Source organism: Mchenga conophoros, linkage group LG22 (genome assembly GCF_057382185.1).
Source record: "Mchenga conophoros isolate Kocher_MC1m ecotype Shallow Benthic linkage group LG22, M_conophoros_male_GT1.1, whole genome shotgun sequence".
Classification (NCBI taxonomy): domain Eukaryota; kingdom Metazoa; phylum Chordata; class Actinopteri; order Cichliformes; family Cichlidae; genus Mchenga; species Mchenga conophoros.
Genome location: NC_140546.1, coordinates 3,654,807 through 3,672,475, shown reverse-complemented (window position 1 = coordinate 3,672,475; position 17,669 = coordinate 3,654,807). Strand labels below are relative to the sequence as shown.

Below are 17,669 nucleotides of genomic sequence, written 5' to 3'. Positions count from 1 at the left end.
CCTGTAAAACGAGCTGGAATCCCTGATTCTCGACTGCTAGCAGAGTGAATGAGACGTTTAGGAACTCCTCCATCTTTCTGTTGGTACCAGGATAACCAATTACTATAAATATTCTGACTGGTCCTACACTTGATGCTCACAGTTGCTCCCACAGCAGAGCTCACTGCTCCAGGCTGAGTCACTGTGATCTGTCCTCTGGACTCTGAGGACACAGAGACAAAAACATAAAGCAGCTTCATGGTTTTGTGGGCTTCATTTCAGAGGGACAGATGTTGATAGAGGAGAGGAGTTTGATTCTCTGGACTTTACCTGTGAAGCAGCAGCAGAGGAGAGTCCAGATGAGGACGCAGATCAAAGTCATGTTTTTGATGAGGAGGATTTCTGTGGCTTCTGTTGTGATGAAGGACAGCTGTCAGTCATCCAGTGTTCAACTCTCAGGACTATAAACTCTCCCAGAGCACTGGAGCATGGTGCTGCTGATGCAAAGTGCCTCTCTATGGAAATCATGGAAATGCCCTTGTCCATTATAAAAGGTTTACTCTGTGTTCAAGAATCAGTGATTTGGTATTTCTGTCTGCTGTAATTTCATCTTTTTTTCCTCTTTCTCTTTTTAATTAATCCATTGAGTTATTCATAAACTCAACAATTTGTGTTTTGTTGATTATTTTTAAAAGTATTTTTTTAAAGTTTTACATTGTGCATCTTATGCTGAGCAAGCTTTGGTTGTGAGGATTGGGCAGGCTATTCTGTGACGTACTTAAAATCTGGTAATACAGATGGTAAATATTTGCACGAAGAAAAGTCATCATTTCTTCATCGTGCTCTGTACTACACTATAAAGATTACAGCATAAAAACATAAGCAGCACATCATCAGAACTTATACTGAATCTTTGCACCAGACCATGTGTGTTACTCATGGCCATTGATCAGTGTCTGTTCATTAATGGTCATGAGAATTTGCATATTAATGATCAAGGAACTGACCTCCCAGCCCATTGTTCCTTCAGTGGGCTGGTTTCAGTCATTATGCAAATGTACTGTTTCTAAGGTTGGAGAAACCTGCAGTCAGCTGAGACTGAAGAAGTCACCTGGATGAGTGACGAAACGTTTCTCCCCCTGAAAACGCTGCGTCCAGATGAACAGAATCAACCTTGTGGGTTTTACTTACCTGGATGATTGAGCGTGCATCAAGACACCATGTGCGTTAGTGCCTAATTATGAATAATATTACTCAGATATTGATCAGTGACAAACACAAAAGGCTACAGTTTCAAATATTTTAGACTCTCTGACTGGTGAGAGTAAAATGCTGAACATTTGTCTCAATGCTAGATAGAAAGCACTCAGGCATAGGATTTAGTGTTTATACGAATGTCTGTGGATGAGGCATGTTTTATGAAGAGCTTTGTCTATGTTTATATGTCTGGTTGGGTCTTAGACTCCATCTCACCGCCCCCCCACACACACCCGTCTGGGGCTCTCCCCAGCTTGTTTCTAGGAGGGAGGCGGCTGTCCCTCCAGTGGTCCTGCTTGGGCTCTTGTGCTCTGGGGGGAATCTAGATGTCTGGGTCCTGGATGTCCTCCGTGCTTGCTCCATGTCCTGGGGGGCAGTGCTATGGTTCCCCACAATAACTATTAGATAGTTACATGGAGAAACCTTTTGAAAACAAGCGCACTCACGCACACAGGTGTGCACAGACACTCACCGTCTTCCTTGGATGCTGCCTCTAAGCATATCGTCTGCTGTCGGTCTTTTGTGCTGCTCAGTAGCATTCAGTCTTTATTATTTACTCTTACTTATGCTTATCTAGGTTGTTGCTGTGGTCTCCCTACTGTGTTGTTCTCTTTTTGCTTGTTTTCTTCTTTTTCTTCCAGCAGGTGATCTCATGGGTTTTCATTGTCTTTTCTCACTGTCCCTCTTCCCCTCTGTTTTTCTTTCCCTCTACTTTTCTTAAATTTCTCTTATCTGTCTTTGTCTTTACGATCCCCCGGTTATATCTGTTCCAATTCTAATCATTTAAAAAAATAAAAAATAAAAAATAATGAAGATCAATCAAGTGGACCAGTATGGCACTGATTCACTTGAGAAAATAAATCTGTTGAGAATTTTTCTTGGCCTTCAGACAATAATTCTGATTGCTTCAGTGCCGAACGGGACAGGACAAAAAAATGTGATCGTCCAAAAGCTCATGGATTGAACTGTATTTAAACTAACATTGTATGATGGTATTTGAAGAAGTCACATCAGCTGAGTCATGGCTGCTGTGCAAACAGTGAATGATTTTGTTGAGTTTGTTTGTCTCTACAGTCAGAGGTTTTTGTACGGCGCCTCAATGAGTTTGTATCACTGTGGTGGACTTTTGGTGGAGGAACCAGACTGGATGTTGGACGTAAGTTTATTCTGGTTTACTATCAAATACTGTCTTTTTATTAAAGTGCATTTAACAATTTCTCTTCTGATTTTAAGAGAAAAGCACGTAGCTTTACAATAAGTTTGATGCTGGAATTTTTTATCATCCTCTTGTGTCGTGGAGGATAATTCAGATCTGCTCTGTCAAAATATTATGTCTACATTTCAGTCAAATTAAAACCGAAAAAAAAATCTGACAATAATATAAAGAAGAAAAACTTTCAAGTATTGTTTGAAATTACTTTGAGTTTGTGTGAATTTTAAAAATTGTTTTAGATATACAGGAAGTGGATTTCGTTTCGCTGAATTAATTAATTTATTCTATTTATTTGTTTCCAGTTAATATTAATGTCAGTCATGTACAATATTGATGATTTTAAACTTGTTTTGTAAATGTTTCCACATCTGCTTCTTTTATTTCCAGTGTAGTTTGAACATATTTCAGCTCAAACTGTGTGATGATTCTCTCTGTGCTGATATGCATGAGAGGTTTCTGAAAGGGAAGTGAAACAATGTGTGAGTGAATGACTGGTGGAGCAGAAAAAACACCTGACAGAAACTTCTTAACGGAGAAAATCAGCTCTTACAGTAAAGGTGTCCCACTGTCTGTGGTTTGATTGACAGCTGTGTGCTCCCTGTGCTCTAAGCTGATTGGTGTCTCCTAGGTGATGCCCGTCCCGTCCTGACAGTGTTGCCCCCCTCCAGTGAGGAGCTACAGCAGGGGACTGCAACAATCACATGTCTGGCCAACAAGGGCTTCCCCTCAGACTGGAGTCTGTCCTGGAAGGTGGATGGCAGTGGCAGCATCAGCTGGGAGGAGAGCAGGAGCCCCGTGGTGCTGCAGAACGACGGCCTCTACAGCTGGAGCAGCACCCTGAGGCTCCCTGCAGACCGCTGGATGAAGGTGGGCTCTGTGACCTGTGAGGCCACCCAGGGCTGCCAGACTCTGTTCTCAGAGCCACTGAGGAGAGACCAGTGTTCCCAGTCCTGACCTGACTCAACCTGATACTGGTTTAATGCTCTCATTCTCAACTCTGTAACTGTCTCTCCATCTTTCTTTTTTAAGAACAAATAAAGACTAAAACTGTTATTTTCTTTCTCATAATGACAACATTCATGTTTTAGGTAATAAAGATGTTTTGCAAAGTGAATTTTGGTTGAATCAGACATTTAATTTTATTCAAATCTACAAACCTGCACTTGATGAATATATGTTTCATTTAGAAGAATTCAGACCAACTCTGCACTCCAACATGATGTCTTTATTTTACACTGGTAAAATAAAACACAGGCTGAAAGAACCACTAAGGAGATCTGCATTTTGGCAAAAAGGAGTTTTAAAGTTGTACAGGTTATTTTTATGTTTATTTAAATGTGTGTGGTAGGTTGTTGGTGGTGTTGCTCACCTGAACCAGACAGACTGGTTCATGAAGCAATGCTGGGACCCGGTTACCACGGAAACAGTCTCACCAGACTACAAAGCAAGTCTAAAGAAGAAAAAGTCTTTAGTGTCTCTAATGAGCTGTTTGTTCTGAGGAGAACTCACAGACAGGAGAGTCAACGAATGCAAGGAGTGCTTAGAAAGAATCTGAAGAACAAAGTTTTAATTTCACTGACGAACACGGAGAAGATTAAATGAATGATGACATGAACAAAATATGAAAAAACACCTTCGGTTCAATAACAGCTTTTTCACTCATGTTCATGTTTGATGATATGTTTACACTTAAATTCACAGGTGTGTTGTTTTTATTTTGAACCTCACTGATCAGGAACATTTTCAGATTTTTGGATTCAGATTATTTTATCTTGATATAGATTCAGTGTTTGCTCTAAGGTCAAAGGTCATGAACAGGACTTATCCTAGTATCTGTTAATGGCCCACATTTGTTCTTTAGTTAAATATATATTTGAAAGTTGAACACAACATACATGCGATGTAGGACACAAATTTGTGATGAATCACTTCATTTTGTGTGTGTGTGTGTGTGTGTGTGTGTGTGTGTGTGTGTGTGTGTGTGTGTGTGTGTGTGTGTGTGTGTGTGTCCTCAGTGAGCTGTATCAGTCTCTGCAGTATCTTCCAGCTGCAGCAGTCACTTCAGTTTCTGTTCAGTCTGACTGAGGGAGGTTTTTGTACGACTGTTTTTCACTGTGTGAACACATCTTGACTGTTGATCTCATGATAACTCTGACAGTAATAAACTGCTGCATCTTCAGCCTGGACTCCACTGATGGTCAGAGTGAAGTCAGAGTTTGATCCACTGCCTGTAAAACGAGCTGGAATCCCTGATACTCGAATGCTAGTAGAGTGAATGAGACGTTTAGGAACTCCTCCATCTTTCTGTTGGTACCAGTGTAAACGGTGATTGTTGTTCCAAACAAAAACATCCTGACTGGTCGTACACTTGATGCTCACAGTTCCTCCCACAGCAGAGCTCACTGCTCCAGGCTGAGTCACTGTGATCTGTCCTCTGGACTCTGAGGACACAGAGACAAAAACATAAAGCAGCTTCATGGTTTTGTGGGCTTCATTTCAGAGGGACAGATGTTGATAGAGGAGAGGAGTTTGATTCTCTGGACTTTACCTGTGAAGCAGCAGCAGAGGAGAGTCCAGATGAGGACGCAGATCAAAGTCATGTTTTTGATGAGGAGGATTTCTGTGGCTTCTGTTGTGATGAAGGACAGCTGTCAGTCATCCAGTGTTCAACTCTCAGGACTATAAACTCTCCCAGAGCACTGGAGCATGGTGCTGCTGATGCAAAGTGCCTTTCTATGGAAATGAACTGACTGACTCACACAGGGACTTGGATCTATCAGCTCACATGTTATTGAATATAAGTATTTTTTGAAGAATGGTTTGGGGTTGAACTTAACTTAACCTGGACAGATTTGTGCCCAGTGAAATGAAAGTCCTTTGCACCATTTAATCACATTTAAATCGTGTGTCTGGACTAGTGATGTGCGAATCATGAACGAATCGTTCAATACTCGAGAATCACTTTACTGCCTCGTGAATCATGATTCACAACCCCAACTGACTGACTGACTCATCCCTGTTGCTGTTTGCAAACTAATTTCATTAGTAGAAATATATCTAGCTTATAATTAAAATTGTGGGAAAAAAACAACAGCCAGTTATGGTTTAGGGCCCGGATGGCTTAGGGATAGAAGCTCCTCTTGAGTCTCTCTGGCCTTGCCTGGATGATGCAGAACCTTCTTCCAGATTGCAGAAGTTGGAACAGTTTGTTGCCAGGATGGGACGGGTCCTTCAGTATCTGCGCTGCTCTAGTCCGGCATCTCCTGGTGTAGGTGTCCTGAAGCGAGGGGAGAGCAATCCTGCAGCGGCGTTCTGCTGTACGGATCACTCTCTGGAGAGCTTTTTGGTCCTTCACACAGCTGTTCCCGAACCAGGATGTGATGTTCTGTGTGAGGATGCTCTCCATAGCTATTTGACACTAATAAAATACTAATAAAATAAAATAAAATAAAAATAAATAAAATAAATGTTCCCTTTAGAAATCTTAATTTTTTTTGCTCTTTTTTGCTCTATAAAAATAGTTGTTTTTCTTTTTCAGTCACTCATCTTAGCAGTAGGATTTACATGAAAAGAGAAACAAATTAAGTTTGAGTGAAAATGTACATTTTTTGCACTCTTTGGGCAACTGACTCAGTGACTCAAAAAACCCGATTCATTTTGGTGAGTGACTCATTCAAGCTCGATTCAGTAAAAAGAATCAAATTTACCATCACTATCTGGACTCTTGGGGTAACTCTTGACTCTGCATTGATTTAGTTTAAAATCTCAAATCTCTCGTTCTGTCTTGTTTCTTCCCTTAAATTGCTAAGTTAAGGACCGTTATGTCATCCCCTGAACTGGAAATTGTTATTCATTTATTTCATCACTGTAATTAATTGTTCACTTCTGTAAGAATAAAGTCGCTCCAATGTCCACAGTGTTGTTCATCCAGCTGCACAGGCTCCCTGTTGAACTCAGAATCAGACTCTTGAAGTGGACTCTGTCTTCATGAGTTCTTCCTGGGCAAGCAGCAGCTTACATCATTAAACTGTTTCAGCCATACAGCCACACCAGGTCCCTGAGCTCTTGTGATCAGGGTCTGCTTACTGTACATCGTACGAGGCTGAAAACTAAAGGAGACAGAGCTTTTACCACAGTGACCCCAGACTCTGGAACTCTCTCCCTCTGAGTCTGAGATCTGTGGACGCAGACGCAACCAAATGTCATGTTATTAGACTTGAATTTAGTAAACTTTGTTCTTTAATGCTCTGTTATTTTGTTGTGAAGCACTTTGTGATCCTTGTCTTGAAAGGTGCCACATAAATAAAATCTGACTTACTTACTTTTGTCATATGGTTGATCGATGGATCAGGTTTTTTGTTTTTTTTACAATATTGCACGTGTTAACATTTTTTATACGTAGGATTAAAATGAGTAAACAATATGGAAAAATTAAAATAAAGGCTGTGTAATTTTACTAAAGAATGATTCATCAGCTGTCAGAATTACACAGGGAGTGAATGATTTGTTGAGTTTGTTTGTTTCAGAGTCAGAGAGCCGTGTCTCTCTACAGTCAGAGGTTTTTCTACAGCGACTCAGTGAGTTTGTATCACTGTGGTGGACTTTTGGTGGCGGAACCAGACTGGATGTTGGATGCAAGTTTATACCTTTTGTTTGCTTCAATTGTTGACTGTTGGGTGAGAGAAAAACATCCAAACTTTATTTTGTTGTTTTTCCTGATATATCAAGGAGGCTGACAGAAATTTGCGTCTAAATTTATGTTTGAAATTTTTACCTACTTCCTGTCAATAAAACAGTTCCTTCAATGATTTTTTCTCAATGTTCTTCATAGTAAGTTGTGGTTAAACACAACTTTACTTGAATAAAAATTCTTCAAATAAAATTAAACAGACTAAACTTAAAGACATATTCAGATTAAAGTTAAATGTATAGTAAATATCTCTGTTTATCAAGTAAATAGTTTTAGTGAGTAATTATTTTTCTAAACTCATGTAACACTTAAAATCATGTGTGTGTTGCATTTTTGTGACTTTGACACTGGTTTGTAAAATGTTGCACTTATTGCTTCTGTATGTGGTTTGGACATATTTCTGTGCTGAGAGGTTTCTTAAAGGGAAGTGAAACAATGTGTGAGTGACTGTTGGAGCAGAAAAACATCTGACAGAAACTACCTGTTACCCGTCCTCTAAGCTGATTGGTGTCTCCTAGGTGATGTCTGTCCCACCCTGACAGTGCTCGAGTAAGGAGCTGGAGCAGGGGAATGCCACACTCACATGTCTGGCCAACAAGGGCTTTCCCTCAGGCTGGAGTCTGTCCTGGATCGTTGACGGCCGCAGATGCAGCGGCATTGGTTGGGAAGTGAGCAGGAGCCCCGGGGCGCTGCAGACAGACAGGCTCTACAGCTGGAGCAGCACCCTGATGCTGCCTGCAGACCAGTGGGAGAAGGTGGGCTCTGTGACCTGTGAGGCCACGAGGGGCTCCGATACTCCACTCTCAACTTTCCCACATTCCCAAATAACATGCATAAATGTCCCTGGATCTGAGCTACATTTCCAGCATATATTATTGGGACTGATTCCCATTCTATAAAGTTTAGAAGGAGTGAAGTACCATGCATCTATTAATTTGTACTGAGTAAATTTACCCCTGGCCTCTCTTATATATTTATCAGAGAATGACAAAATTCTACACCAATCTTCTTTACAAATTACATGACTGAAATATCTCTGCCGCGCTCACGCTCACAGGTGCTCACACATACAAACTACACCCTTTTTGGCTCCTACCTCAAAGCACACTGTGCGCTGTCGATGTTACATGCTGCACAATAATGTTTAATATTTAGTACTTACTGTTATATTCCCATAGATCATCGCGATGATGTTGTTTATTATATAGCTCTCTCTTTTTGTGCTTGTTTTCTCTTTTTTCTCTCTCAACAGGTGATCCAGGTGATTGATAGATGTATTTTGTCTGTTTTGTTGGTTTTTGTTTTTTGCCCTTTATCACCGTTCCTCTTCCCCGCTGTTTTTCTTTCCCTACCTCTCTCTTTCTCCCTTTTCTTTCCCCCAGTCATGTCTGTCCCGTGTGCAGCAAGTGAAAATAAAATAAAATAAATAATAAAAACAAAGGTCAATCAAATGGACCAATACTGTAAGGCTGGGATGGTCCATTTGGTAAAGTGAATCCATTGGGCATCTTTCTTTGCCTTTAGACAATAATTCTGATGGCAAAAGAATCAAACGGGACAGGCGCAAAAAAAAATATATATATATCTCTGCCATATAGTCCTCAAGTTTTCACATATCTCTGTTTTTAGATTGTTAGACATAAACACATAAGCATAATATCCTCTAATTTTGGGTTTAATAATATTCATAAATAATTCATACCTGAAGGTAAATACTTAAAATTGAATGCAGTAATGGATCTAGAGTGACATGATGCTGATAGTGGCGTGCCTTCCAATTTGTACCAATTTATCTTGTAACCTGACAACCTTGAAAATGACTCAACGCATGCGAGTAGCGCTGGTAGAGACTGGATGGGATCCGTTAATACTGCTAAGATGTCGTCAGCATATAGAAATAACTTGTGCTCCATACCCCCTGCGTGAATACCTCTGATATCCCTGTTAGCTCGAATAGCTAAGGCCAGTGGTTCCAGAAATATCATGAAGAGCAGCGGGGACAAAGAACACCCCTGCTGGGTCCTGCGAGTGAGATGGAAAAACTCTGACACCAATCCATTTGTCAAAACTGCTGCCCTTGGACTTGAATATACAGTTTTGACCCAGTTACAAAATCCAGGCCCAAACCTAAACCTTGCAAGGGTTGTCATAAGGAAGCCCCGTTCTACCCGGTCAAAAGCCTTCTCGACATCGAGCGAGAAGGCCGCAACCGGGGCTAGCTTGAAATAATAATAGAAGTCTTCTAATGTTATCACCTGAAGACCTATTCTTAATAAAACCAACCTGATCAGCGTTGATGATATCTGGTAACATTTGATCTAAGTGGAAGGCCAAAACCTTTGTCAAAATTTTGCAATCAACTCCTAAAAGGCTTACTGGCTGGTAATTTGCTGGGTCTGATACAAGGGCGTAGATTTGGCATGGACGGAAGGGACATGTCCCCACCAATATCCAGCGATTATTGAATTGTCCCCACCAATAATTTGATCTCTTCGAGTAAAGAAAAACAAACCCGATAGAAAGAATGTAATGTTGTTACGTATGTTGCTAAATAGACTTTGATGAACAGGTATTACAAAGGGGTTATATATAAAATGAAAAAAATACCTGTTTCTCAAGTATCTTTGTAACTGTGTTATTTTACTTACATTATAATGAATCAGCTTCCTTTTGTCCACTTAAATTATGTTTACAGAACTATTTTTGCATTTACTGCAATTTCAGCATCTTGGCCAGATTACTCTTAAAAGAGACATTTTTAAAGTCAACAAGAATTTTTTGAACTGCATAAATAAAGGTTACATAAAAGTCACTGCCAAAAACTGAATGCAGCTTCTACCTTGTTACAGGAATGTTGTTTGTTGCTAAAGATGACTTGATATCATTCATGAGGGATACATTTGACTTATGTTTCACATATTATAGACCAACAAGTTATTTATAGCAGTTTAAATACAAGCAATCACTTTTTGGCAAATACCAGAAGTCAGTTTTTGGCAGACAGTTACTTCTAGACACAACACCGGGTCCTCAGGTGGACGCAGTCTTTGAATTTGGACACCCCCGGCCTGTTTCCAGACAGACAATAATAGTGGTGACATTTAACTTTAACGAGAGGAGAAGGCATGTGTTTGGCTCCTTCACATAGTGGACATTGAGTTGTTGTGTGGGGGACCAGTAGTCCATGTCTGTTGCTGTAACAGTAGTTCATGTTTAGAAAATCCCAGCTCACTGATTTGATCGGGGCAATAGTGCCTAAAACGTTGCGTTATTTTGCTGAGAGATCTTTTACTTTGTGATAATCTTAGATGAGTAGTTTTATGGACAAAAACCAGCAGGTCATTCAGTGTTCCCTTAGTGCTGTTGTGGAAGTTTCCCATTAAATAAAGCCTGCAGACGAGCGGTGAGCGGTAGCTAACATTCTATAATCCAAACACACAAAGAACAGACAACCAAGTTTGATGAAGTCCCTGCATGACCGCGGGGCAGACGGTCAGCAGAGTCTCCCTGAGCCCAGCATGGCTCTCAGTTAAATACCTTCTCCAGGAACAAAAGGCAGTACACAGCTGTTTCACACCTTAAGGTTCACACTCCCTTGCTGCCTCCCAAAGAGACAAAAGATTCTTCCTGTGGAGTGTCTGCTTCCCCCAACTTCCTTACTAGACCCCCACCATTTGTCTTACTGTATGAGTGTGAGACTTGTTAAAATCTAGTGGCGCCAAGGCATCATACAATAAAATAATGTGATTAATACATAAGTAAAAGAAATTCCTATACAGTGCTAATGTATAAGAGACGTTATATGGCTGAAATAACTAAAGTCTAAAATACTTAGTCATTTGTCTAATAGTAATTTAACATTATATAATTCACATATAAAACTATGAATTGTAATTTTAAATGGTTTAAAAGCATGCAGAATAGGATATGTAGGCAAGTATATTTCTCCTTTTTTTATGAAGAAGCAAAGACAAAAAGGAGAAAAAAAGAAACGGGGCAGAGTTCGGTGGTTGAATTATTCGTCCCCACCAATGCCAAAACCAAAACTCTGCCCTTGCTCTGATATATCCCTATCCTTTTTAGGAATAAGGGAGATTAGTGCATCATTAAATGTACTCGGTAAGGAGCTTATTTTTAGTGCCTCAAGGTCAACTTTATGCAAGACTGGAGCTAAAATATCAATATATTTCTTATAGTACTCAATCGGGAAGCCATCCAAGCCTGGCGATTTCCCATTTTTCATTGATGAGATGGCAGCTCTGACCTCTTCTTCAGTTATAGGCACATCCAGTCTTGTTCTTTGTTCATTTTGTTATCTTTTTGTTCAAATACTAAGAAATGACAAAAGAAGATTATTTCATGGAAGAAGATACATCTATCCTGTGTCCCTTGGAATATTCCACACTGTTCTGTAGATACTGCTGCTTATGTGCTGTTCTTCTTCCTCCTCTGCCTTTATCTTCAGTGAACTGTATCAGTCTCTGCAGTATCTTCCAGCTGCAGCAGTCACTTCAGTTTCTGTTCAGTCTGACTGAGGGAGGTTTTTGTACGACTGTTTTTCACTGTGTGAACACCCACTGACTGTTAGGATAGTGCTGACTCTGACAGTAATAAACTGCTGCATCTTCAGCCTGGACTCCACTGATGGTCAGAGTGAAGTCAGAGTTTGATCCACTGCCTTTAAAACGATCTGGAATCCCTGAATATCGAGTGCTAGCACGATAAATGAGCAGTTTAGGAACTCCTCCATCTTTCTGTTGGTACCAGGATAAAAAGTCGTTGTTATAAACATCCTGACTGGTCGTGCACTTGATGCTCACAGTTGCTCCCACAGCAGAGCTCACTGCTCCAGGCTGAGTCATTGTATATTGTCCTCTGGACTCTGAGGACACAGAGACAAAAACATAAAGCAGCTTCATGGTTTTGTGGGCTTCATTTCAGAGGGACAGATGTTGATAGAGGAGAGGAGTTTGATTCTCTGGACTTTACCTGTGAAGCAGCAGCAGAGGAGAGTCCAGATGAGGACGCAGATCAAAGTCATGTTTTTGATGAGGAGGATTTCTGTGGCTTCTGTTGTGATGAAGGACAGCTGTCAGTCATCCAGTGTTCAACTCTCAGGACTATAAACTCTCCCAGAGCACTGGAGCATGGTGCTGCTGATGCAAAGTGCCTCTCTATGGAAATCATCTGACTGACACAATGAAATCCTTCGTGCTTTTTCTGTCTGAATTAATGATGTCTTTTCTGTTTTTGCTTAGTTTCCTATTAATTGATATTAAAAATTACTCAAAATTTAATTTGCAGTTTATGGATTACAGTTACAGTTAATGTGTAACCTGCCCCTTACCCTGGGACAGCTGGGTAAAGCTCCAGCCTCTCCAGAATCCTGTCAGATAAGATCACAGATTGAAATAGAAAGTGTGACATCATCAATATTTTTTATAACTTTCATTTGATGCTTTTTTTTTATATATAAATTTGTTGGCCCAACAGCTAATTTAGGAAATTATATCGGTGACTCATAACTGAATGATCAGTCATTCAGTGTTTAACAGAACGGCTTATTCATTTATTAATGTCAATAGTAAATGATCAACTGTAATGAATATTATCCGTAGTGTCCATCTTAACACAAGGTCACTCTTCTGAAAAGAAAAACAAATTATCATCAAGAGAACTAAAACCATGAATAACAATAATCAAGAAATATAAATTAAACACAGAACACTTGGTCACAGACCAATGAAAGCTATTTTGATTGAAAACATAAATTATGTTGTTTAATTTATAATGACGCAGAGTTGGTAAAAGAGGAAGAATTTATAGATTATCTGGGATGAAGAATAGTTGAGTTCTTTAAAATAAATAACACAAAAACATCTGCCTTCATTGAATGAAAGCATTGAATTAATAAAAATATTTATATTTTTATTGAGATTCATAAAAAGCTTTATTACTTAAAGAAGTACAACAAATCAGACTGCTTATGTAATGGAGTTATTTCTAGGAAAACGTCTGTCAGAAGATTGATCCACAGAGGGAAAAGTAGCCATATGCTATGAGATGATGAATTAATGACGTTTGAAGCAAATGCTTAAATTTACAACACGTGTTCTTTGGTCAGAGTGGCAACCCAGGTAACTGTTGGTATGACAATATATATTATAATGAGGTTGTTATTACACATTATGTTGAAAACAGCAAAGCTCTTGGAGAATTTCACCAGCCATTTGTACAGTACTGCACTTAAAACAACACAGAAGAGCTACTGATTGAAGGTGTTAACTACAATTTCAAATGGAAACAGAGGATAGCTGGATTCTGAAATAAACACTGGATGCTGGGAAATGGTGCAAAGTAATTGAACGACTGTCTACTACAAACCATTTCATGGGGAAACAAAATTATCTTTGTAATTCATCTTGGAATAATGAGGAAACAAAGTATTTTGAGTTCAAGAGGTGAGCTTGCATGTATCAGCATGAGGTCCAGGAAATCATCAATCAGCTGACAAACTAAATCAAACATAGAGAAAAAAAACTTTATTACTGTCAAGTTACACTCAAGAACTGGAAGACTGGATTAGACTTTGCCAGTAAAACATTTAAAAGGTCAAAAACAGTTAAAAGATGAACTTTTTTCAGCATGACTGGAAGAGAAAATTAAAAGGAGAAAAACTGATCTGATGCAAATCACAACATCTGTCAAAGATGGTGGAGACAAAGTTATGGCACTGATGGTTTTGGCTGTAAGTGTAGCTGGGCCACTGGTATTTACTGATAATGTTACTGCTGATAGAGGTAGCATGTCACAATCTGGGAGGCAGATCGTCTGGAGGAGGATTTGGACCCAAACGCAAGCACGGACGACAGCGTAGCTGTGAGCAAGTTTATTAACAATGAAAGGCATTTTCCATTGACATTTGTTCACGCCATACCCGTTCCTGTTATGTGCTTCGCTTACGTTAAATAAAACTCACTCCCTGAATCTGAGTCTGCGTTTGGGTCCTTCCAATAAAACCTGCAGCTGTGACAGGGAGCTTTTGTAGTGATGTATCTTAACAACTATAAAATGTAAATTCTCAAATTATAATTTTGGAACTTTATTTTATTGTGTTTATTTTATTTTAAAATTATACTATTAATATGTTATAAAGCTATGATAAAAACAATTCATATGGTTGAGTTTGTTTGTTTCAGAGTCAGAGAGCCGTGTCTCAGAGGTTTTTGTACGGCGCCTCAATGAGTTTGTATCACTGTGGTGGACTTTTGGTGGAGGAACCAGACTGGAATTTGGAAGTAAGTCGAACTTAAACCTCATTTATTGTATCAGATTTCTTTCTTGTGGTTATCTTGACTTTTCTGTTCAGTGTGCCAGAAAACAAAAATCATTAAAATAGTTTTTAGATCAATTTTCATGAAGACACAAAGTTAGCTTCAGAATAAATGTTAAAATCAATATTAACAAATAATATAAAACATCAGAGTGGACTTGAGGATTATTGAGATATATATATGTCTGGTTAACTCTTGAGAGCTTTTGGTTTTAATTTAGTCTGTTAGAGTCAGAGAGCCGTGTCTCTACAGTCAGAGGTTTTTGTGCAGCGGCTCAGTGAGTTTGTATCACTGTGGTGGACTTTTGGTGGAGGAACCAGACTGCAAGTTGGAAGTAAGATTATAATGTTTTTAAAGAAACTACATCGAGGTTTAAATGTTAGCTTTATAACAATGAAGTATTCATGTAGAGGTAATATTATAACCATTGTACACTGGAGGCTGACTCCATCAGCTTTAATTAGATTTTATGTCGACATTTCTGACATAAAGACGATGCATTGTGTAAATAATATAAACTGTCATCAGCCTGTGATTATTTTCTAGTTTGAAATCACAGTCACTGTTTCTAAGATGAATTAAATGTAACTGTCCTCAAGTTAAACAGAGTGAAGATAAAGATTTCTGGTCTTTTACTTAGTCAGTAAAAATGTAGAATTTGCTTAGAAATCATAAAAGCACTACAATAAATGACTGAAACTCACATGAGGTTTTTGAAGCTCAACATCTTGTATAATTGTTGCCATATCTGCTTCTTTTATTGCCAGAAGTTAAAGATGGGCATTTGACAGTGTGCAGCACGTCTGGTGTTTCTGTTGTAGCAGATATCATTTCAAATGTCATTAAAATCATGTAAGCAGTAAAAGAAATTAATCCACATCATTCAAGTAGTGCTATTAAGTTTCTTATCTCCAACAAGTGATGTGTTATAGATAACGGATGACTTTGAAGCTAAAATAGTTTTGTAAATGTTTCCACATCTGCTTCTTTTATTTCCAGTGTAGTTTGAACATATTTCAGCTCAAACTGTGTGATGATTCTCTCTGTGCTGATATGCATGAGAGGTTTCTTAAAGGGAAGTGAAACAATGTGTGAGTGAATGACTGGTGGAGCAGAAAAAACACCTGACAGAAACTTCTTAACGGAGAAATTCAAATTGTGGTTCCTGTCCTCTAAGCTGATTGGTGTTTCCTAGGTGATGCCCGCCCCATCCTGAAGGTGCTGGGTCCCTCCAGTGAGGAGCTGAAACAGGGGGAGGCCACGCTCATGTGTCTGGCCAACAAGGGCTTCCCCTCAGACTGGAGTCTGTCCTGGAAGGTGGATGGCAGTGGCAGCATCAGCTGGGAGGAGAGCAGGAGCCCCGTGGTGCAGGAGAACGACGGCCTCTACAGCTGGAGCAGCACCCTGAGGCTCCCTGCAGACCACTGGATGAAGGTGGGCTCTGTGACCTGTGAGGCCACCCAGGGCTCCCACACTCTGGTCTCAGAGCCACTGATGAGAGACCAGTGTCCCCAGTCCTGAACTATATGTGACTTTTATGCTGGTCTTACTTTCACACTGCATTCTGTAGCTTTTTTTTTCCAATTTCTTCTCTCATTTTTCATTGCTTTGTTTAAAGTTTAAAGTTTGTTTAAAGTTTTAAAGAATAAAAAAAAATCTACATTAAATAAGAATCGAGTGTTTGTCTTACTTTGTGGTGATGTCAATATTAAACTCTAAATAATGATTTCCAGGATTCTTATTGGAAACCAGTGTGCTATCTGTAGAAAGTCAATATGAGTCAGTAGAATTAAGCCACTTTGAATACATGAAGTTAAGCGAAGTTTATGTTAAAGAGTGTTAAGGTTCAAAAATTGAGGAAGGAGAGTACAAACAACCAGGTCCAGAAGATCTTGGTCAAACAAATGATTTTAATGAATACACACGTGGGAAGAATAATCTGTACGCAGACAAGAATTAATCTTCGACTTAATCAAAGCATACACAGATTTTTATAGCATCAGGGTTTGAATTACTGACGCCCCTTCATACGTCACAGACAGAATATATACACACGTCAAATCAAAACCACAATGACTTTTAACACAGTTTAAAGGAACGTTGTCTTCTATCTTCATGGCCGGTACTTCCTGTCACTGCCGGATGCTCTCTTGTCATCTTGACACCTCAGCAGCAGTTCTGCGACAAACTGCTCTTTTTGCAACCCCAAGCAAAACATGATTAAACTTCCACCTATAAATGATTCTCTCTAACTGAGTGTGTGTGTGTGTGTGTGTGTGTGTGTGTGTGTGTCTGTGTTGTTCTCTCAATTCACCCGCTGCACTTCTGACCTTTTACCAGACCAGAGGCTCATCCTTATGTGTAATAACCTAACTGAAACTACATGTACTATGTTGAATAAATGTTTTAATCAAGAACCTCTACTAAGAGCTTAGTAAAAGAATATAAAAGTATAACAGACAATTTGAATAACCTAGTAATTCAAATAGCCTCGTCTAACCTGCTCCTCAGAATAACTTTCGGTTTCAGTCCTGCAAACTCTCTGCAACTTCCTGTCAACTGCAACTTAGTCTTTCTTGAAAGACACACACTGTTTAAACCTCTGAATACAATATCAATGCTGCAGATTCTATTATTAATGCAATAGTAATGATGATGATTATTTGACAATAGCAGTAAAATAATTTCCCTGCTCCACAGTGCGAAGGGGAATTGATAAGAACTAGAGATTATGATTTTATTACTGAGAATATTGAGCGACACCGCCGTTATTCATGCAAAGTCATTGCATGCTGTTTAATGAATGTTTCAGCATGTTGTAGCTTGTTATATAAAGCAATTTGAGTTCTCAGGTGGAGTAGAAAAGCGCAATATAAGAATGAGTCAAATGATCAGTGTTGAGGTATCTTAAAGTATTCTATTATGCAGAGTACTTTTTTAAAGTAATGCAGTACATTATTTTGGTGTTTTTCTGTAAAATCACCTGAAACACACCATCTCATAACTATCATTTAACAATAAGAACTTATAGGCTACAGTCCCTCACGCCAATATAAATCCCTATCCTAATGAGGCCACACATACAGTGGCTTGCAAAAGTATTCGGCCCCCTTGAACTTTCCCACATTTTGTCACATTACAGCCACAAACATGAATCAATTTTATTGGAATTGCAAGACAAAGTTATCAGACTAGT

The 17,669-nt window shown here is 39.2% G+C and overlaps 1 gene segment (V, D, J or C); it reads left to right on the top strand.

The window, feature by feature from the left end:
- The first annotated feature begins 14,405 nt into the window (after positions 1-14,405).
- On the top strand, positions 14,406-16,129 carry LOC146548554 (Ig kappa-b4 chain C region-like). The segment is given in 2 exon segments: positions 14,406-14,437; positions 15,669-16,129. A coding segment is annotated over 1 exon segment (255 nt).
- Positions 16,130-17,669: the final 1,540 nt, after the last annotated feature.